The 21862-nt window shown below is 41.1% G+C and overlaps 2 protein-coding genes across 2 annotated transcripts; one reads left to right on the forward strand and one right to left on the reverse strand.

Moving 5' to 3' along the window:
• The first annotated feature begins 268 nt into the window (after positions 1-268).
• Positions 269-2653, forward strand: dlx2a (distal-less homeobox 2a). The gene is made up of 3 exons (XM_070976001.1): positions 269-903; positions 1331-1515; positions 1661-2653. The coding sequence occupies exons 1-3, from the start codon at positions 585-587 to the stop codon at positions 1982-1984; spliced, it is 828 nt and encodes a 275-aa protein (XP_070832102.1). The 5' UTR covers positions 269-584; the 3' UTR covers positions 1985-2653.
• Positions 2654-7713: 5060 nt separating this feature from the next.
• dlx1a (distal-less homeobox 1a) lies at positions 7714-12141 on the reverse strand. The gene is made up of 4 exons (XM_070975896.1): positions 11909-12141; positions 9911-10503; positions 9417-9616; positions 7714-8975 (listed from the first exon to the last, which is right to left on the reverse strand). Exons 2-4 carry the CDS (start codon positions 10218-10220, stop codon positions 8724-8726), a joined length of 762 nt encoding a protein of 253 aa, XP_070831997.1. The 5' UTR covers positions 10221-10503; positions 11909-12141; the 3' UTR covers positions 7714-8723.
• Positions 12142-21862: the final 9721 nt, after the last annotated feature.

The following is a 21862-nucleotide window of genomic DNA, read 5'->3' on the forward strand; positions in this document are numbered from 1 at the left end:
TACTGGCAAGCGTAAAATTCAAATGAAGAGGCAATTTACAACCGCCAATTTAATGGTGACTTTTTCTGATGTGCAGTACATGTTATCCATCTGTTGAAGTCACATTAGATCACACAGCCGAATGCGCGCAGAGATGTATTACTCAGCCTATGTTACAAGATCAAGACCAGAACGGGGCCTGCAGCTTTTGGTCACAGTACCTTTCTCTGATTCTTTTGAGATGCTTTGAAGGAAAACTCTTCAGCAGACAACCGGGACAGACAGCCCTGAACAAATAATGGAGGGTGGACGCGGTGGGGAGTAGTCAGTCATGCAGCTCTTACTCATTGGTTGCCTCAGACACAGTAGCTCTCCCTCTCACTCTCTCATAAATGCGCTCCCACCAGCGACCGTAGCAGATAATCACAGGCCACTGTGAGAGGGACACACCTTCTGCTGATTTTGCCACAGTTTACACGGGGATGCGTTTCGATTCACGAAAAGGTGTCATCAGTCCAAGATTCGAGTCGTGCTTTCAGCTTGCAGTTTCGCAATTTGGCGATTTTTGCGCATAGGTGACGAGATTGCTCCGCTCCAACACGAAGATGACCGGGGTTTTTGAGAACTTAAATACTGATATGCATTCGAACCAGATTACCTCAAGCAGTTACCACAGCTTGCACAAATCACAGGAGTCTCCGACTCTGCCAGTGTCCACGGCGACGGACAGCAGCTACTACAACAGCCAACAGCCAGGCCACTGCGCAGGGTCTCCGTTTGGCCAGCTCGGCTCTTACCAGTACCACGGCAGCGCCGCGAGCACTGTGCCATATAACGCAAAGTCGTACGACCTTGGTTTCAACTCATCTTATGGTGCATACGGCTCCTACGGCCCCAACTCCTCTCCTGCTCCCGCCGATACAGGTAAGGAAGCTGTTCAGTTTGTTTCTTTTAAATTGTTTAATTTCATGAATGTGCTTGGAAGCAAGCTTCAAAACTATAGGCTAACTGTATGAAATGTATGAGGGATACGCTGAATCAAACGCTGAATGTGGTCACAAATAAAGCATTGATTGCGAATGTTTGATTCATTTATTTTAAACACAACTCTCAAGCAAACTTTGACAATTTCATTTTTTCCTCTCCAAATTATAAATAAAAAAATCTGATAAAATCAAGTGAATTATTAGGTGTACATACAATAATTGAAAAACGGATATAAAGTGGCTATACATACAGATATGCAACATGGACACAAACTGACGCCGGTGCGTAATAATCCTATGCAACTAAGGAACAAATTGCTATACCCTTCATGCGTAACGTCGATTATATTTGAATGTTCCTTCAGAGAAAGAAGAGAGCGAGCCAGAAGTCCGGATGGTTAATGGAAAACCAAAGAAGGTCAGGAAACCTCGAACCATTTATTCCAGCTTCCAACTGGCTGCACTTCAACGGAGGTTTCAAAAGACGCAGTATTTGGCTCTACCAGAACGGGCCGAGCTGGCAGCCTCGCTGGGCCTTACGCAAACACAGGTGGGTTCATCTAAGACACGGGCTCACCTGCTGTCCAGTAATCACTTTATGTTTAATATGAAAAGAAATTAAAACCGTCAAATGGGCATTGGAGTGGGGAAATATTGGTTAATCAATTTTATGCTTGTATCCGTTTCTATCTCAGGTCAAAATCTGGTTCCAAAACCGCCGCTCCAAGTTCAAGAAGTTGTGGAAAAGTGGAGAAATCCCCCCAGAGCAACATGCTGCTTCCAGTGAATCTCCCCCCTGCACGTCCCCACCAACTACTGCCTGGGACTTTCCACAGACTCAAAGAATGAACAGTGTCAACCCTAGTTTACCTCAGAGCAGCAGCCCTCCCAACACGACTGCGCCTTCATCGTTTTTGGCAAACTACTCCTGGTATTCAACCACGAACTCTACGACGCATCTGCAGCCTCTGGTCCAGCACCACCACAACTCCGCCATAAGCGCTGGGACGATATTCTGAAGCAGAAACATCGGGTTTAAATCGGACTGTACTGGTGAAAAAAAAAGAAAATGCCAATACCTTCATTTTACAGACCTCGTGTGTGCGCCATGCGAACTTTACACGCAAAAGCATCTAGGATAAGTCAATGGAGCCAGACAGGTTCATGGACCTTGCCAGTTGTCGCGCTGGCAAATGGTAGACACAGATTTCTACAGTTATTTTTGTATTTATTTATTTTGTTTATGTCGAGGGATGAATGAACCACTATTACCCAAAGCAATCACAGCCTGGGCGCGAGCCTACTTTTACGCGGACGTCACTTTTTTTGCCATTCCTGCAAATAAAACATTCATCGCAGGACAACCCGTCACAAATGTAGCACAAGTTATAACTGTATCGTGCCTTTTTCAATATGACCTCATTTTGTTGTGCGATAAAACAGTTTACCTTTATCCATTCCTCATGTCGTGAGTTGATTTGAATAAACTGGGGGGTAAGTGTCTGAATCCACGTTTGTAAATATTTTACCACACCTTTTTAATAGCCCATGTCGCTTTGACTCTTTCTTTATGCTATTGGTGCGAATCCATTAATTAACCACCGTAAGCTACTGATTGTCCCACCCTCTGATTTACTTGTATCACACTTAATTGTATTTCTTTTTTTGTCTAATTTATTTTAGCAGTGTTTCATATATGGCCAGACGTTATTTAAATAAAATGTTTTCTGTGCATATGCATGTCTCCATTTCTTTCCTCGTAGCCATTTATGAATGACGGGAGGATTTGTCCTGTGCTTGCCTATTTGTTTTTTTTTTTTTTTTTTTTGCAGTGGGCCTATATGTGAAGCTTGAAACAACTATGCCTGCATTGATATTATTTTAAAGCATATAAGTAATGTTTGGTGAGTGCTGCATGACCTTTTTTTCACGTCAACTAACGCTAGCTTGATTTCAGAAAGATGTTAACATCGCTTAATATGAGCTAACTTACCAATTTAACCTGTTGATGGAAATTCGACTATCTATTACAGTAACCTACAAGGGCTAATGCATCCAGACTGCTACAAACATTTTACAGTGATTTATTTAAACGCTGCTTACCTGTATTTTTGTTGTAATGGACTGAAACTCGTTGAAAAGAACCTTATACACGCACACCTGGAGCTAACATAATTAATAGCCTAGCTTATTATGCTAACCTTTGGTTGCGTTGCCTAGCAACCACGTTAGCAGCTCCCCTGAGTACTAACTTAGCTTTAAGTAAAACTAGGCGGACGTTTACGTTTAAGGGTAGCCGACCATACGCTGATTAAAAGCTATGTCTTAAAAGTAATAATTTGTTGTTTGTAATTCCAAAGGCGTTAGGATGCTAACAACAAGCGTGGGCAACCGTAAAATAATCCCTTAAATGTCTCGGGTTAAATTTCTTTTACCCGGCTCCGTCAGCAGATGATTAGCCGAACCGAGGCTCATTGCGGCGGACAGGCAGAGGCAGAGGCCCGGAGCGCAGGCTCAGCGGAGGGGGAGTCGAGACAACAACACGCCTTGGCATGCGAGAGGGGAAGATGAGGGTGGGTATGAATGAGCTGAGCACAAGCTTCTCAGACTCTGTGGAGTCAGAGAGTTGCTTTCCAGACGTTTTATGAACTCAGGCTAACAAGAGAAAAAGAGAGGAACTAGGTCCAAGACAGCCCGGAGCTACAACATCATGGAAACATTTCTCACGCCTCACAAATGAAGCCTCTGATCTCTGAAGATAGATTGACCTACATTGTATTAGTGGATCATGTAGGGCCTGTAGGGTTCATGGAAAACAGAGGCATGTGTCCCAAAACTAAATTTATCGCTGCCACCAAAACTCATTTTATTGTAGTTTAGTTTAGCTATTTTACCAGGACTGTTTTGACTGCAGCAGATGGAGTGGTAGCTTATTATTAATACACGGTCCTATCGCTTAGTTCTCATTCATGATTGTCACTGTCTATCCCACACGCTTCCCTTCAAACGACCACGGGCCATAAAGTGGGATCGTTTCCTTGTACATAATTAGGACTGTAGCCTGTCAGCGGCTGCTATATCTCCATGATGGAGCCTCCTCCCTAGAGCTGACAGGATCAGATGCCAGACATGCAGCATGTCTGTGCTGTGCGCCAACACATCTTTACATCTGCACGTGTACAGGCCTATATATCTCTGAGTGTTTTTAGATTTCATTTGTCTATACTGTTATTGTACAGAGAGTGTAAGTGCATGCATCATGACACTGCATGATCTCTGCACCGGAGGCTAAAATAGTTAAGCTATTAGCTGTTTTTCTCCTATTCTCTTGTGTGTGGCTTTACTCATACAACCAGCTGTGAGGTAATAAGCACTGATTTATGAATAATACTTCAGTAAGAATAGAATATTTATCGATTTCTCCCTAAAAAATGAATAAAATAACAAGGATGTTTTCTGCTGCTCCAGAGCAACCGCGGTTTATACTTTTGCATTTCTCCAGGCAACTTGTAAATGCCATACCTCCTATCCCAATTTATACCCCGATCTGTAATTTCATCCACATTTGCTCTGGTTTGAGCATTCTGGCTTTCAAATCTGAAAGCCTGCAATTACTATATAATTCTTCGCAATTTTAGATGTCCTAATATGGGGTGTTATTTTTTACACAAGACAATTTCCCGCTATTTCAAGCATCAACATTGTCAAAGTCCTATGTACATAATAAATGGGAATATCAATGCATAGTTTTTAGCCTAACATCTTGACTCGACGATAATTATATCCGTGTGGAGCCTACGCAGAATTAGCCTGAATTGCATGGTAACTGCTGCTTTAAATTTTAAAAAATTACTCATAATTTCCCCCAAAGATTACCAAGATCTCGAGTGCACAATGTCATCAGCGTAATGAGGAGTAAACATTTATGCTAATAATCTACATTTTTCCCCCCATCAGCTATAAAGAGGGGAAATAAAGCAGACATTTTCAGTGATATTCTGAACTCTGCTGCTATGGCTTGGACCAGCAGACGGGACGCATTTTGTGGGATTTAAGCGCTCGTCTTGCGTCTGTGCTGCAGGATGCTGCTGCTGCTGCTGCTGCTGCTCATCTGCCTCCATGCTGATTCCTGAGCGTCCTGAGAGGGAGCTTGCCTCTTCCTTTTCAAGCTGAAAGGTGCGTGTTGAATTTTTTTTACTTCTTAAATATTCATTCAAAGACGACTGAATGCATTCGAGTTCATTAAAAACAGGAAATTGGCTTAATTCTCCTTACAGGCATCATTTACAGCCATTTTTCCCTCCTTGCTTGCAACATTTATTTGTTCTTCTCTCTCTCAGTCACATCGCTGAATGTTGCTGACTCTTTGATGCTATAAAACTATTTCAAAGACTGGCTCCAATTAAGAGTAAAATCTTTTTCTTTCTTTTTTTTTTACCCTGTAACTTCATTTTTAAGAAAATCTCCAAATGTAGCCTTTTTAATGTGCAACCAAAGACTTTTGTGCAAAAAGTCCTATAGCTCAGAAAGCTGTTCACACCGAAAGGAAATGTAAGGAAGGGGAGACACACAAGTTGTTCTTTAATTCAGTCGCTGCTCTCATTACTCTCACATTGTGCTTTGCTAATTTTGAAGCCTCTTCGCATTGACAACTCCGTGATGTACACCTGCAAGCAATTTGCCAGCCTTATACATTGGCTAAGTCTAAGGGAACAGTGACGAAATGGCAGCTCACCTATTTCGTTTTTTTTTTTTTTTTTTTTTTTTCTATTGCAGCACCACATTTCTTTCAGAGCACTATCTCTTTTGTCAACGCGGAAAGATCCTCCTTGCGGGAAAAAAAATGCTCATAATTGCCTCAGAGATAGGAAACTGCATTAGAATAAATAAGGGCGAAATTACTGTAATTATGCTGGGTTTGATGGGCTCAGCTTGTATAATCAAGGGGAGAATACAGCGAAATAACACTGACCCTCTTGGATGTGCAGCTGCGCCTTTCTAAGGCTAGGTAGGCAGATTTGTGTTCTCTATATACAGCAGCAGCAGCACAATTCATATTATTTCTTAATGGTATCGAAATATACATAGGCCTGCTCTACTTAGGTTGCTTGTTCACAAAGGACTGCATATGTGAGTTTTGTATTAAAATAACAATAGAGACAGGATGGAAGCAGGGGTTGTTGCACGAGGAGCAGACAGTAGATAAATGAGGACAGAGCATTTTTCTTTTCAGTCCAAAACAAGTGTGATGCTGTATTGGAACAAAACGGCGTACGGAAAATGTATAATAATAATAATAATAATAATAATAATAATAATAATAATAATAATAATAATAATAATAATAATAATAATAATAAAGCATTATGATGACCTGATGTTTAACAACAGATTTAAAAAAATCAGACCTGATTTCAGTGTGCTGTTATGATGTCATGTATACCTCTTTGGCTCCTGTTGGCCTCTTGAAGGGATGCTGTGCTGAGCGCACGAACTGCATCAAATATGTCAATGTAACTGCAAAACATTTATATACTGATGGAGATACTGATGGAGGAGGAGAGCGTCAGCTCCAAGTCCCGCATTTACAATTGCGCTTTTGTTTCATCCCTCGTTTCCTCTCGTGCACATATATAAACGTCAACAATTCAGAAAATTAATTTTGTTGTTTTTTAAACTTATATATTCTTCTTCTTCTTCTTATTATTATTATTATTATTATTATTATTATTATTATTATTACTATTATTTTACCATGTATAACCAGTGCAGAGTTAATGGAGCCTGAATGGGCGGTTTATTCCGGGATGGTTTAGTTTATTTAAGGCATTTTCTTAAAAAATTCACCGCGAGGAAAATAAATTCAAGCACAGCCGCATTTTTTTTTTTTTTAATTTCTAACCAAACTAGTAGCCTTTTTTTTTAGGGTACGAAAAGACCCCCAAAAGGCTTACTGCAAGATTGCGTAACTCCAGCACATGAATAAAGTGTGAACCCCGAACAAGACGGCCTTTGAACTTTCCACTTTCACTGATCTCTAATCCGCCTTGTGTCCCGCTTACTCATCCAGTCTTTTTGCAGCACCTGCCTCTTGCGCAATTATTCACTTAACACACACAATTGATCTCCCCCATTCATGTCGCAAAATAGGGATTGTCGGAAGACAAATAGAAGGAAAATTATCTTTAAGAAAAGCTGAAAAGAAATAAGCGATGTTGAATGAATCCAGGTCGCCCGCACCGCGACGGTTAATCATATGAATTATGCAGCTCAAGCCGGACAAAGGATTCCCAGTGGTTTCTGCCATTTTTAACCAATGTTCTTTTGGTATTTTCCATTAACCACATAAAATGTAGCTGAACCACATGCAAAAGGTATCTTCGTGCAGAGAAAATCTTGTTTAATCGAGTTTTTTAAATGCATTTTTCTAATTCTCCCGTCGCTCCAGAGGTTTGACAACATCTGCATCCAGTGAGCAGCAGCAGCAGCAGCAGCAGCAGCAGCAGCAGCAGCACAAACCCACGCAGGCTGAACGCTAAACACGGCCATAAATCTAAACGACGAGCCTTTTGCAGCTCACACAAACGCACTCACATGGTGTCTGCTACAATAACCAACATGATACTGCTTTGTGTCAGCTCACATTAAAGCTGCACCCTGCTGAAGCCTTTCTTTTCACGTGGGAGGAGGGTGGAGGTGGAGGTGGAGGGTGGAGGGAGGGGATTTGAATCAGACACCTTTCTTGACATAATTTAAATCATTATTTTACTGCTTTTGAAACTTTGCACATTATGTACATAAACTTCAGAAACAGATCAATAAATTAAAGTGATCAATACAAAACTAAATATTTTCTATGTTGACTAAACACATCTCGACGAATACAGAAAGCCTAAAACCCTGTTTCACAGCGTATCCAGTACAGCACGAAAACAAATCTGAAAATTATGTACAAAATACAGTGACAAATGAGCTGCTCACCTTCAGGATATTTTTTTTTTCTCAAGCAGCAAACTGTCAGGCCTTTTACATTTTTCACATAACATCGGGGCACGGCATAGAAAAGCTCTGCTTGCGTTAGTGCAGCATTAACAACACAGTGTTGTTATTTCACACACTTACAAAATGAACACAGACGGACCTCAACGGAAAAAACCTCCTCTGAATAATTTAACTTAAATAACAAACACATATAAACAACATAGTAGCAGGTTGAGGCTTTGCACAGTATGCTCTGTGGTTGGATGGACTGTAAGCATATTGACGGCCTGATGGTTGCTCGTGGAGTCATTATTATTTGGTTAAAGAAACACCCCTGTCGACCTTTCACTGTTAATGAATGCAGATTGATTTTAGGTCTTCGTCACCTTGGGCCCGACATCTGGCGTAAACAAACACGTGTTTTCTCATAAACAGAATAACTCACACAAATATGATTAAAAAAAGAAAAAGAAAGAAACTGACACAAAAGTGATAAACAGCAGCCAATAAAAGGATCCATTTGTCGACGATTTCCGCTGACTGTCATGGACTTGTTGCCCTTGGGCGCATTGCGTGCCTTTCTCAGTCTTTGAATCCCTTGCTCGCCGTCATCCGGTATGAGGAGGCCGCTGTGCCAGCTGGCGGCATGCGGCAGCAAACTCCGGGGTTCGTGTTGTTGTTGTGGACGATCAGTGCCGGGCGGCGCTGAGCGGGCTGCGGGCCCCTTCAACATCCCGAGACACGAGCCATGGCAGAGGCGAGGGCTGAGGTCTCTGTTCACATGAGCTGTGACTGTTGCATAGACTCTTGGTGTGTGGTTGGATACCATGAGGTGTAGCTGGGAATGTAAGATCCGGTTGTCCCCACTGAAGTCTTCACGGTGGTCGGCGAGCTCCAGACAGGTGCCACCGAGGGAGAACCGCTCGACAGTCCGCGGCCAGTGGCTAAAGCGTTGGCGTCAATAGTGCCCCCGCCTTGCTTCATCAGTTTCTTGAATTTAGAGCGTTTATTTTGAAACCAAATCTTCACCTGCAGAGACAAAAGGAAGTTGATTGGATAAAAGAGTTCAAACAGAAGTGAAAGAGTGGGACAGTTTTAAAAGCATCAGGGCGCGTTTTACGCACGCATGCTTTCAAAAGGAAGTAGAGAGAAAATAATTAAATATTAATATAGCGCCTTTGATTATGATATTATTAAGATGTCACTGATAGTAAGGCACGAATGACAGGATAATATCAAGAGAAACAAAATCAATCCTTGATTTAGAATATTATGATATTGTTTGACAAATGTTTTTCCACATGAGTAGCTAATAATGATAATAACAATGATAGTGATGATGATGATAATAATAATAATAATGATAATAACGTAGTGCTGTAGTGAAAAAGAGATGATGTGCTGCTGCAGAGTGAAGCTATGTGTGTGTGTGTGTATGTGTGTGTATGTGTGTGTATTTCTTGCTCTTGCCTGTGTCTGAGTGAGACCCAGCGACGCTGCCAGCTCAGCTCTCTCCGGTAACGCCAAATATTGAGTTTGTTGAAATCTCCTGTTGAGAGCTTGAAGTTGTAAACTCGAATAGATAGTCCTTGGTTTCCTGATCTTTTTGCCTTTCCCGTTGAATCGCACTTCTCCGCCTTCGACCACTGTGTTTTTCTCCGCTTCTGGCGCTGAGAGAGACAGAAAAGAGCAAAGCGAAGAGCGGAAAAATGAGGAGGCAGTTGTAGCCAACAGTGCTGCGCAGCTATGAATACTCCAGCGCAAGTTTTACAGGCTGTACTTTAGGTATAATTACCCTTAATTGCATACATTGTTTATGGCGTTACGCAATAAATAATTACTAAGCCTAATTCCAACATCTGGGTCGCCTTTTCGATGCAGCGAGGACTGCAGCTATACAGCAGAGAGCCGTGCCAATACAGAAAGTCGATATTTAAGATCCAAAGATGCTGTCGCGCACTTACCTGCATCCTCTAACCGCGTCTGTGTGAGTGCCGAGCTGTTTTGGTAGGTCTGTACTGTGCTGAGATATGGACTGGTGGAATGGCTGCCGACGGAGTTTACGTATGGATAGCCCAGAGATCTGGGGAACGATGTGGCTGGACTGTAGCTGTCGTGCTGGGTATGACCTGCTGAATGTAAACAGTGCATGGGATAGTGTCCGTGAGACATGGAGGACGGCGACATTTGTTGACTCGGGGGTCCAAACTCCATGAAAACGGTTTTTCCTGAGGCAGGGCTATTAAGACTTTCTGGAATTGTGGTCATTGTCATCTCTTCTTGCGGCTCCCCTTGTCTTGCTTTTGTTGTTTTCCTTCTATGATCTCAGTGAAGGATGGGTCCCAATTTAAGCCGAACTGATTTTTTCTCTTTCCATTCATAAGAAAATGTAGTTTGTGCCTGTGAAAAGTCCAAGGTATGATGCTGTGGACCAAGACAAACTCGCTCAAAGGTTTGAATCTCGGACTCATGAATATTCATCAAAGACTGTCGCTGATTGGTCCACTCTCTCCAAGAGGGAAGCCGATTGGCGACGCTGGGGCTGGGTTCGAAGAACCTGATAAAGTCAAGGAAAACCACAAAACCTTTATATTATTTCCTCTTGACATGTCAAGATTCATTATTATTATTATTATTATTATTATTATTATTATTATTATTATTATTATTATTATTATTATTATTATTATTATCAATAATAATAGAATAACAGCACCAATTTTGGACACCACATACTGATAATATTGGATGTCAGAGGGTGATAACATCTTTTTCTGATCCACTTTTGCGGAGGATTTGTAATATTTAATAAAACATTGTCATTTATAGCAGCACAGCCTTCCACAGCTCCAGTAAATGAGGTTTGTCAAGCTGTATTTAAAGTGCCGATTGTCATATGGCCGTCTAAACGTCATTTATTAAGGTTACATTTCCAGCCTCGTTAAAGCTGCTCTGTCTGCTGGCCAGTTTGATTAAAGCTTTTTCTTTTTTCTTTTTCTTTTTTTTAATTAAAGCTCCTGATGCTCATTGTGGAGGAAGGTGTATTAGCATAACACTACTGTTCAATTTTCATAAGTAGGTCTGTAATTAGTCATGTATTTAACACTTAACAGTGGCTTGAGGTCTCGGTTACACCTGGCAGCAGTGGGATGGTAAAACAGTTCTGCTCTGTCAAATGAGGCTGGTTCAGGTACGGGCCTAATGATGTTCTATAACACCTGGATATAGATAGATAGATAGATAGATAGATAGATAGATAGATAGATAGATAGATAGATAGATAGATAGATAGATAGATAGATAGATAGATAGATAGATAGATAGATAGATAGATAGGCCGACATACAATAAAGCAAATAAAATGTTTGAATTGACAGGTCAATTAATAATGAAAGCAAAGCGAGCTGTCTATTTTTAAAGAACTTTAAACACTTTTTATTTTGAATTACTGCATAAAAATACACAGGCTAATGCAGATGCATAACGGTGGGAAATTGTTGCTTAAAAATTCTTGCTCCAAAAATGTTTCCCACCCAGCTGTTTTATAACACAGCCGTGAACGCACACGGGCCTATTTTCTTATCGCATTTAAACAATTTCCAAACGACTTTAGCAGCTTCTATCGCAATCAATTAATGGTCACAGCTCTGTTAAACACTGGCACCTTTGATTAGCATGAATCTAAGTGAGGATGGGGGTGCGGCCCGCCTCCCACAGCCCAACAAGAATAATTATCCCTGGACATTTGATTTAATTGAACTGACGACTGACTAAACATAGGAGACGCTTTTCTTGAGCTGCAGGTTTAGATCATCTCAAAGCTCAAACAGGATCGGCGCTGTAGCTGGAAATGACTTTATCCAGGCTATATTTGAGGAGAAAAAATCATATAATTTCAAATAATTAAAAAAAAAATCATAATAATTTCAATCAGCAGCTAAAAGCAGCGTCTATCCACTTACTTTAAAAATCATGTGATGGAAAATAAGCAGATTAAGCCGCGCCATCCGGGGTCAGAGAGCCTCCGCAGGACGCACTTGGTGAAAGAAGAAGAAGAAGAAGAAGAACATAGTCTCCAGCAGCTCTTCATTTTTTTAGGATTCATTTGCAGGCTGCAGCTCTTGTTCTTGTGTCTGTGCAAAGCAGAAACACAGCCCGGCTGCTCCATCCGCGGTCCCTCCATCTCCACCTGAATAACAAATTAAAGGCAGTTAAATTCCGTCACTGTGATTATCAGTGTAATTACATAATTGAACTCAAAACAGAACTAGCAAGTTGCAAAATGTGGTATCAAAATGCAGGCGCTGACATCACGGCACGTGTGCCACAGTGTGCCAGGCGGCTGCGGATGCCTGAATTTAAAGATTTCTGTGCAATATTAGGCTATAACGAAAGCTGGTCCCTTGTCCCCCCTAAAATAGGCCAATTTGAAGTGATTTCTCTGGAATTACTTTCGAAAAATGCTTCAAGATTTCCTCTATCAACAACGACAATGATAATGGTAGTACAACCAATAATTATCATCTTCCAGAACAGAGGACAGATTTTTATGGGTACTTGGTGGGTGCGACTGATAACTGTCATTATTTTCCCACGATTATAGTATCTGCAAACTGGCACGCGGCTGTGAGCAAAACCATTAACAGAACAGAGGCAGAATTTGCAGAAAATTGTAAAATAACATCACGAGTGTACTATTAATAATGGCAATAATAATTATAGGTTTTTTGCTGAAGCAGGGCTGAACAGAAATGCTGAATAAATCATATTCTTCTTTTTTCTTCTTCTTCTGAATCAATCATTTACACAGTGTTGATTTACTTGCAACCTAAGGGATTAACTATTCATTTGAGAGATTTTCTCAAGCCATCCCCGGTGTCATTAGGATGAGCAGGCGCGTGATAATATTACCACTTTAATTTATAATTTGACTCCTGCGCTCGCTGGCAGGAGGGCAGCGGAGGCCACGGCGGTCCTTCCTGCAGCATGGCAGCAGGGCTCTAAGTAGCCACACTAAAAATAAAAGTCCTCCATGCATGGATGGAGCGCGGAGGCTGAGCTCGTTAGGAGTGAGTAGCTCTGTGGCTGAGGGTGTTTTAACACCTGCTGCTCTTCACCTGAGGGTTAGTGCAGAGGTGGAGAGACAGAAGGAGGCGCGCGCGAATGGGGTGGGGGGTGGGGTGGGGGGGTTGGGTGGGCGCTAACGGGCCAAGATGTCACAGACTTCATTTCAGTCCGGTGATAGAAAGCCCTCTTCAACTGCCATGCCAACCCACATTTTCACAGCCACCAAATATTACCCCGACCGCGGTGCATTGGTAAACTGTGTGTCCATGCTGTGTGAAGGCGCAGCTCCACGCGCGCCCTGCAGGCTCTGCATGTGAGCAGTGATTAATTATTGTCAGGGTGCAGGCAACTGTGAGTTCTGTTTTATTCACCTTCCTAATGGAGACAAAATGCTGCTTTACAACACGCAGGTGTACGTCTTTTGTATTTATGTACACCCCCCCACCCCCCACCCCCTTAAGATTGATCGTTTCTGATGAGTTTGTGTCTGCAAATGAGAAAAGGAAAATCGACATTGCAACCAATTTCCACAACTTTTACATGCTGTCACTTATAGATGCACGCACTCAATATCATGCATGGATATCCATCTCAAATACTAATTCGTAGCAACAAAAAAAAACTAGTTGTTGTCACACCCTGTGATGCTTTTTTTCTGTTTTTTAATATAAAGTAGCTCACCATTTCTGAAACTGCCCATTTTTGACATTATTACCACATCACCTGAGCTACAAATGCAAATGTAAATTAACGAGAGCCTTCCAGCAGAAATGTTACACTATCTGAAGGTTTCTTTCACGTTTTAAAGGACAGTGGCTCAAACAAGTGAAATTGCCTTTTGTTCTGCTTCCTCTCTGGCTTTGCTGCTCGCTGCCATCCTGTAATTTGCAGCGTCAATGAACGCAAACTAGATGCACTACAATTAACTCGATTCAATGTCTATTTTCATGTTCAATGTGGCATCAAAATGTGAATTGATTTTGTTTACTGAGTTACACGCAAACAAAAAAAGTGAATCAGAATATCTGAGAAACAAGATTGTTATACTGGTTAATTGATTGCATTATCATATGGGTCAGGAGGACACTGGGAGAAAATGAAATTATGTTAAGACATTTTTTATAGTGTTCAGAAGATACTAAAGGAGTCAATTTATTTTTGAAAGACAAAACCAAATTTACTGTCTCAAATTTTAATACTTGATTAAATTACCTGCAAGAGAGGTCACACTTCCTTGTTTCAGAAATCATATTAGAATGAATTATGGGTTTTTTTTTATTTTGGGGGGCTCAATCAGTCATTATTGTCCATGTAAATTAAAGGTTTGTCCTGATGATTTGACTTCTAAATTTATAACATTTTCCTGTTACTCATTTATGATAATTGGCTGATGTTTATAAACATAAGCAAACATTAATAACTTTGGATTTGTTTAATTAAAAAAAGCTGCCAATCTTGTTTAAGTTTGTTTCAAATTTTGCTGCTCTTTTGTTCATATCCAGATCACACATTATGCATGTAACACACACTTAAAAGCAGAGTTTTTTCCTTTATTGACAGCCAAGATATTTTAAATGTTTTCTTTGCTAAAATATATAATGAAACAATGAAAAGGTGGCGATTGTTTTCAGAACTGTTTGCAGGATAATAATTATTGTTTTGTTTGTTTTTAGGCAACGATGACGAGGAAACTGCATCACATCAGTTCAAGATGTACTGACCAAATGCTCCTTGGAGTCCAAACTTGTTGCTCTGTGGACGACTTAAAGGATAATAGACATAAAAAGCCAACAAATGTGGCATTTAATTCAGGACAGAGCGTTTTTTTTTTTTTTCTTTGTCTTTTGGATGCTTTATTGTTTTTTTTATCTTGCATTTTTTTCCTCCTTCATGAATTATTTTTCTTGTTACTTTTCACATACAAAAGCAGATCATAAATGGACATTTTTGGACCGCTTCTATTTCCAACAAATGAAATCTGCAAATAGTTCTTCTGCAGAGGAAAAGAAGGACTCTATAATTAACATATGTCTAATAGGACTTAGAGCTGGTGATTGCAGAGCTGAGAAGTCATATTTCAACTCCTTTTTCCCCCTTCAGTGGTCACAGCAGCTCTCTCCTCAGAAAGCTGTGTGGAAAAGCCCCCGGTGAACTGGTAGAAATGCTGTCCCCATTACAGCAGCAGCAGGGGTCAGGCCATGGCAGCAAGCATCCAACCTGCCCAAAATTGGCTGCAAAATGACCAATTACCTGAGTGAAGGCTGGGGAGTAAGGACTTGGAAAAATATGGCTTTTACTTAATTCAGCTAAACTGTAAAAGAAACTAGTGTCACATTGATGCTTCATACTTGCTACATGTTACAGCAACCCACCTGTTAAAAGAAGATCTGGGAATCAAATCAACTGACCAGAAAATCAATTTTAAGGATAATTGAAATGTAATAAACTCTTGGTTGTGTAGTGACGTAAAAGAGCCGGAATGCAGGAATAAAATGAATACAACAGAGCTATAAGCTGGGGAATTATTTCACCAACACTAAAACAATGATTTATTATCTTTACATGTACCATAGGTATTATTGAATTAATTTCCCTGCAAAGGGAAACATGCAAATTTACCAATTAAGTCATTTGCCCATGGAGAGCTGGGCTGCTTGACGTTCAGCTGCCTCTGCGCCTTTAGTCTGGAACCTCTTTTTAGTTTTTGTTAAGAGTTAAGTCTCCAACAAAGACAGGAAGGAGGTCAGCACTCAGCCAACACCTGAATGTGCCTCTCTTTTTTGTGCTCCCCTTGATCCCCACAGTCTGTGCCTGTCATTAGTCTTAATGATGGAAAATTGTCATGTTGATACAAGTCTTGCTCTCCCCCTCTCTTCTTTGTATAAGTGGAAGGTGGAAACTCCATTTGTAACAAAGTTCTAAGCCGTGGACATTGCATTTGTGCTGGGGGAGAATAAAGGCTGATGCTCTTTCCATAGCTGGGATAATTATTCCTACTGTGACCTTAATGATTCGCTCTGTTCATCCTGCATCTCATCCACGCGCCAGGCCCTCAGCAGAGCCCTGTGTCAGGGAATATGAAAAACCCATATAATGAAACCATTTTGGCTGATGGAAAAAAAGGGCTACTGAAGCTGCACTTGCTACAAAGACGGCTCAATTATATGAGTAATTGTGATAATTTTCCCTCCATTCACTGCTTTCTGTGAAAGGTAAAAAACACAGATGCTGAAAGGGAAATTACTTGGACAATATATAATCTGTGAAATGGTCACAACAGAAAAAAAAGATGACTGTAAGAAAGTGTAGGACTATAAATAGGTATGTTAATGCCGGGCACATAAATACACCCTCAGAAGCTCACAGACATAAAAAAGCAGCACTACCTCTATGCAAGCTCATGTGAAAAGAAAAAAAATGCAACAAATGACCAGTGAAAAAAACATGATAAAAGTAGATATGCAGCTGCCAGAAAATTAAACCTCCTTCTCCTTCCAACTGACAAATTTCAGCTCCTGAAAATGCACCCCAATAGTCAGCTATCATTTGTTGTTCTCTGACAGGAAAAGGATAATTACCTCTCTCAGAGGCAGGAGGACTGACATGCCCTTTAGACTTTGCCATGAATGCAGAAGCTTGATAGAAAGCTTGAGGAATAATTTTGTTCTTTGCCTTTCCTTTATCTTCAAGAGCAGAACATGTTTTGTTCAGGAGAACTTGGAGATGGCAGTATTGTAGAGTGCATTAAAGCATGGGTGTTCATACTGTAAATATGACATCCCCGTGTCTATCAGCGTCTCCATTCAGGGGAAAAACTCTGAAATGCATTAAAATTTCAATTTCGTCTCGCTAGGAGACAGGCGAGATAGTGAGATATGCATTACTTTTTTCCTTTCACAGTGGGTGTTGGATTAAACATTTCTTCTGCAAAAAAAAATAAAAATAAATAGATAAATAAAAGCTGCTTTCTCTCAGGCAGGAGTGAAGCCGTGAACTCAAGCTGTGTGGAAACAGAAATTCATTGTATTCTAGGAAGTGTCCAAGATATGTACATCAGCATGAAAGCAAATACTAAATGAACTCTACGCTATCATTAAAATGTTCAGCACTGCTTTATAAATACATGGATAGGACAGTTAGATACATAGACTAATCATTTTTCTCTTCTCCCTCCACTGAATGATTCTTGCACAATGTTTCATTATGTCCACAACCCCTTCCAGCACCACCACCCTCCCAAAAAGTGCTTTTTTTTTCTTTTTTTTTCAGACAAACCTCCCACATGTACGGCCACTGACCCCTCAGGCCCTGCAATCTGGAATAAATCTTTCCAGACAAGCCGAGCAACATTACAGCCTTGCAGCTCAAATACTTGTATCACACTCAAATGATGAGTCTCTGTCACACACCATGTCATCAGTTTCACTCCAACCCCCCAATAACTTCCGTCCCATTGAGCAGCCTTGTGTGTTACAGGGCCAAGACAGCCAGAGACCCCCTGGTCCTACCTGATTGTGCCTCCTGTAACATGGAGAAGCAGCTTGGTCCCACGGCCAGCCTATACTCAGCATAGCTTTTGTGTAGCACACAAATACACACACACATATACCCACAAACCGCCAATCTCAATGCGGTGCACCCCACTGTGCACTTCCTGACAGCCTCCAGAAATGTTTTCAAGTTGTCAAGTCTCTACAGTAATAGTCCAGGGAGCAAGAGTACAACAAAACAATAATCATATGATCAGAAATTTAGGTTATGCAAAGAGTGTAAGAGAAAGGCTGCTTGGGTTGCTTCTTTCAGGCTCTTTCCTATGCTGTGTCCCCATGTTCCACGTTGAAATCTAACAGAATATTTATTGTTATTTGGACACTGAGCTAAATTGGCTCCTTAAATCTACAGTAATTCTCTGAGTTGCAGCAGCTGTTGAGATATTTCATCATATTTACAAACAGGTTTATTTAGCTTGAAGGGGTACAAGGCTGCATGGAAATTATGAGGGAGAAAGGAGGCCTATGTATGTTTTCTTTTGCAGGGGAATTTTTGGGAGATTAAGGGAGGGTCTTTTAACTTCTGCTCATCTCAGATATTTCATTTATTCTCATACATATCAGTTTACAACATCGCCTGATATAGCAACAGAGATAATGACGGTTCATTCAAAAGCTTTTGGTTTGAAGAAAGCTGTAATGTTCAGTTAACAGGATGCACCATTATAGTGTGTTTGTTATTGCTCTGCTGACATGTTGAGGCTAAAATAGGACAATTTTAGGGTTCTTCCCCTTCAGCCAAAAGGAAAAAATACACAACCTCCCCTTTTTCTAACCAACCTTGTGCATCATTTCCATACTGTCCTTTGTTTAGAAACATTATTTTTCCCCAACAGCGACAGTGTGAAAACTCTTGCTCATGCACATGTGATTCGTGGATGCAGACATAAATGTAGGGTTTATACTAGCAGAGGCACAGACCCTCAGGCAAAGGTGGTCCGATTTTGTTCTTCGTAGCAAGCAGTCTGATATAAACCAGTCTGACCTACAGCTGTACCTCACAGATATTACTAGCCAGGGACAGGCAGCCTCGTCTTCCAATTACACTGCTGCACCGCTGCCTGAAGCTCAGCCATCTATGGAGAAAGCTAAGACAAGGCTGTCAGAGATTTTAATAAATGTAGGGAACACTGCATGGGAAAAGTGTTGCTGTCTCAATAGAGTGACACAGACAGGCCAAGGCTGTCAATGGAGCCCCTAATGACAGAGTAAGATAATGACAGACCCCAGTTAGAATCAGCAGGAAGAGGAAGATCAATCTGCAGCCAGAGAGGGAGGGATGTAAGGAGGGGGACAAAACTGTGGGCTCTTTCTTTTCTATTTTCTCAGTTTTAGCTCATCTCATACGTATATCTTTCTGCTGCAGCTGGCTCGCATCGTGGTGGGGCAGCTCTGCATTAAGCGCACAGTGGATCAATAGCCATTACAACTCCCTCACAGCCTGACACATCGCAGGGCCACAGTTGACATTTCACTCAGGGCCGCATTGATCCCCAGTGCACAATATTCCAGCCCCCAGTTAGCAGCCGAGCCTGGGGTCTGGCTGGAATTGAAAAGCAAGGGAGGGGGGTGTAAAACAGCAGAGGGGTGGCTAACCAGCTGCCCGCGCTACAAGTAAACAGCACACCCCTTGATGCATTCCTCATTTTCAATCTACTGGTTTTCCTGCCACTGCTGGCAATCCGAGAGGCTGTATCAGAGGATCAAAGCCTGACCTATGTGAATTATTTATACATGCACCACATCAGTATATATGTGTTTGTGTATAAGGCAGAAATAGCCACACTCACATCACTGTTGATAGCATCTACAGACCAGAGGAAAGGCAGGGGAAAAAAATCTAAAATAAGCATTTGGTGCAATTAAAAAGTGGGAGTTTCCATGAAACCTCGCTCAAAATAAACAGGGAAAAATAGCAGACAACACAAAATTAGACACAATTTGAGTTAATTTCTTTTTAATTGCCCTCTGAGACCGAAGATGCTATCTCTGTGGTCAGTGTGACTTTGTAGAAGAACTAATGAATTCATACCCGTAATATATCTGCATCAGGTGTGAATTAATTTCCAAAACCCCAATAAAAGTGAATAAAATATCAGTTTCTACAGTAGTTCTACAGTCACATTAAAGATGTTAAGACAGTAACAACCTCCTAACAAAAGATACTGAAAACATATTACATTTTCATACAATAGGCTCTTGTATGACAAGTATTTCTGCTGTATTCCAGGAGGACACCGTAAGTAATACAACCCCACATATAAGCAGCATCTCTGTGTCTGTATTGTTTCTCATCGTGACACAATCACCTTTCTGAAGGGAAGACATCATCTATGTCTTTATGGAAATGTCTCAGGACTCATGTTGTGCACAAACGCTTGTGTGTTTGCCGTGTGAGTTCTCGAAGCGTTTCAGTCAAATGAAAGGAAAAAAAGGAGGGGATCTTCTCACAACTCCTCTGCCAGCGAACAGTGCTCCTGGGTTTGATTTCTCAATTGCACTTCATAATTGAAAGAGAGGGGAATCCCCAGATAAAATGGCTCCAAGAGATTAAATACCTGTCAGGTGTAGTGTCGCCGCATTGTTCACTGTGAAGTCTGATGGAGGGAAATTTCTGTGGAGGAGAAGAAACATAGAAAGTGTGATTTTCTTTGTAATAAATGGTGCAGGTTGTTTTCTCCTTGATACCTCGACAGAGCATTTAATGCATGTGTGTGCTCGGGCAACATCTGTATTCACAATCCATGCACCCCAAACACAATACACATCTAATATTGTGCATGTGCAACCTCTGCAACACCTCCTAACATGCCTAAAATGACACAAATTACAGGGGTTTATTTTCAAAATATATCATAATGATGATTTCCACAGCTCTACATGTGAAGGCACGAATGCATGAGATTACAGGTCTTATGCCATAATTGAATTCTTGCTCTGGGCAGAAATTTGATTTAATCAATTGTGACCACCTGGTGTGCTGTTTGCAACAACATGAGGCCACGTACAGAATCAGAAAGTAATAAGAGATTTCATAAATGTTAACACTACGCACGTGCACATGTGCAAACATAAAAGTACACACCTTAAATATAGCTGCACCCAGTGACAGCAGAAAGAGACCTGCAGCTGCCTCTGAATCAGATCCTCATCTTTAATTTCTATGCAGTCGGCCCAGTCGGATACAATGCCTGTCGTCACATAGTCTGGGGTCATTATGTACTGGGAGAAGGAGAAAAAAGAAAGTGTACATGAAGATGAGAGCAGGTCCACAACCACAATGCTCCCATTTAATATGGTGGGGTTTGGTGGTGGTGGGGGGAGAATACTGGGATTGTGGAGCAGCGTCTTGCCCTTTCTGTCTAATTTTGCGACCCAGGATGGCCCTGCTCAGAGACACTGGAGCCCCGCAGCCTGACAGAGGACTCTCCCCATCAACACTGGCATAATGCTGCTTTGGCACAGGCTCACAAGTAAGACAAGGCTTTACTCCAAGAGCTGCTGGCATGTGTCCAAGTAGCTTATGGATATTTTCCAGGGCTGCGGATAGACCTAATGTTTATGGTGTGCATATTGTTTGAATTGTTAACTGTCACACAGGATTAAATACAAATGCAAACCATGATAATTCCCATGATGAGTATAAACTGTATTTTTAGGGCGAAAATCTATAATTTAGGTATGAATTATGGATTTGACAAGTCAGATTTCATTGTAAGTGAACATTTTCTGCCACCTAAATTCAAAATAGATCCTGTCAGAAATCTCAAGGCTAACACTTCATTGTGATTCTCGTCTTTTTTGAGATCCACCTCTTTTGTCCTGCTCCAAAGTCACTTCTTCGACTGGCCAATTACTATATTTTTCTCCCTCACAGCCTCACAAAGTCAAATAGATGTTTTCGTAGCTCCGTCTTATGACGATGTTTGTGTGAATTATTCAGTCTTTGCTTATGTCAAATAACAATAACTTGAAAAACCCTAATGCAGAAATAGCAATTCAGGGAGAAACTCAAACTCACTTTGCAGCCGCAGTCGTCTTTCATGGAAAAAGAAGTCGTTTAGGTGTCAATCTTCCCAGCTCAGGCATCATTCACCTCTGTTATTCATGGTTGTATTGTGATTGAGGCACGCAATGCTTTCATATACAGTAGCTAGTGAGATATTGCATGTGTGTTTAATATTAGGGGCTTAAGGGTTGAGCTTCACATTGAAGATGACTGTTGAGTCACCTTCTGGACACTGAAGGCAGCAAGTCTGCCCTGACTTTGCTCAGAGGAAACACCTGCAGAGAGCTACA

Source organism: Chaetodon trifascialis, chromosome 12 (assembly GCF_039877785.1).
Source record: "Chaetodon trifascialis isolate fChaTrf1 chromosome 12, fChaTrf1.hap1, whole genome shotgun sequence".
Classification (NCBI taxonomy): Eukaryota; Metazoa; Chordata; class Actinopteri; order Chaetodontiformes; family Chaetodontidae; genus Chaetodon; species Chaetodon trifascialis.

Excerpts from the sequence above, each read along its gene's own strand:
- dlx1a (XM_070975896.1), bottom strand. The coding sequence starts at position 10,220 with ATGACAATGACCACAATTCCAGAAAGTCTTAATAGCCCTGCCTCAGGA. Across the intron at positions 9,617-9,910 it reads GACGCGGTTAGAGGATGCAG|CGCCAGAAGCGGAGAAAAAC; the intron begins GTAAGTGCGCGA and ends TGTCTCTCTCAG. Across the intron at positions 8,976-9,416 it reads TGGGTCTCACTCAGACACAG|GTGAAGATTTGGTTTCAAAA; the intron begins GCAAGAGCAAGA and ends TTGTCTCTGCAG.
- dlx2a (XM_070976001.1), top strand. The coding sequence starts at position 585 with ATGACCGGGGTTTTTGAGAACTTAAATACTGATATGCATTCGAACCAG. Across the intron at positions 904-1,330 it reads TCCTGCTCCCGCCGATACAG|AGAAAGAAGAGAGCGAGCCA; the intron begins GTAAGGAAGCTG and ends ATGTTCCTTCAG. Across the intron at positions 1,516-1,660 it reads TGGGCCTTACGCAAACACAG|GTCAAAATCTGGTTCCAAAA; the intron begins GTGGGTTCATCT and ends TTTCTATCTCAG.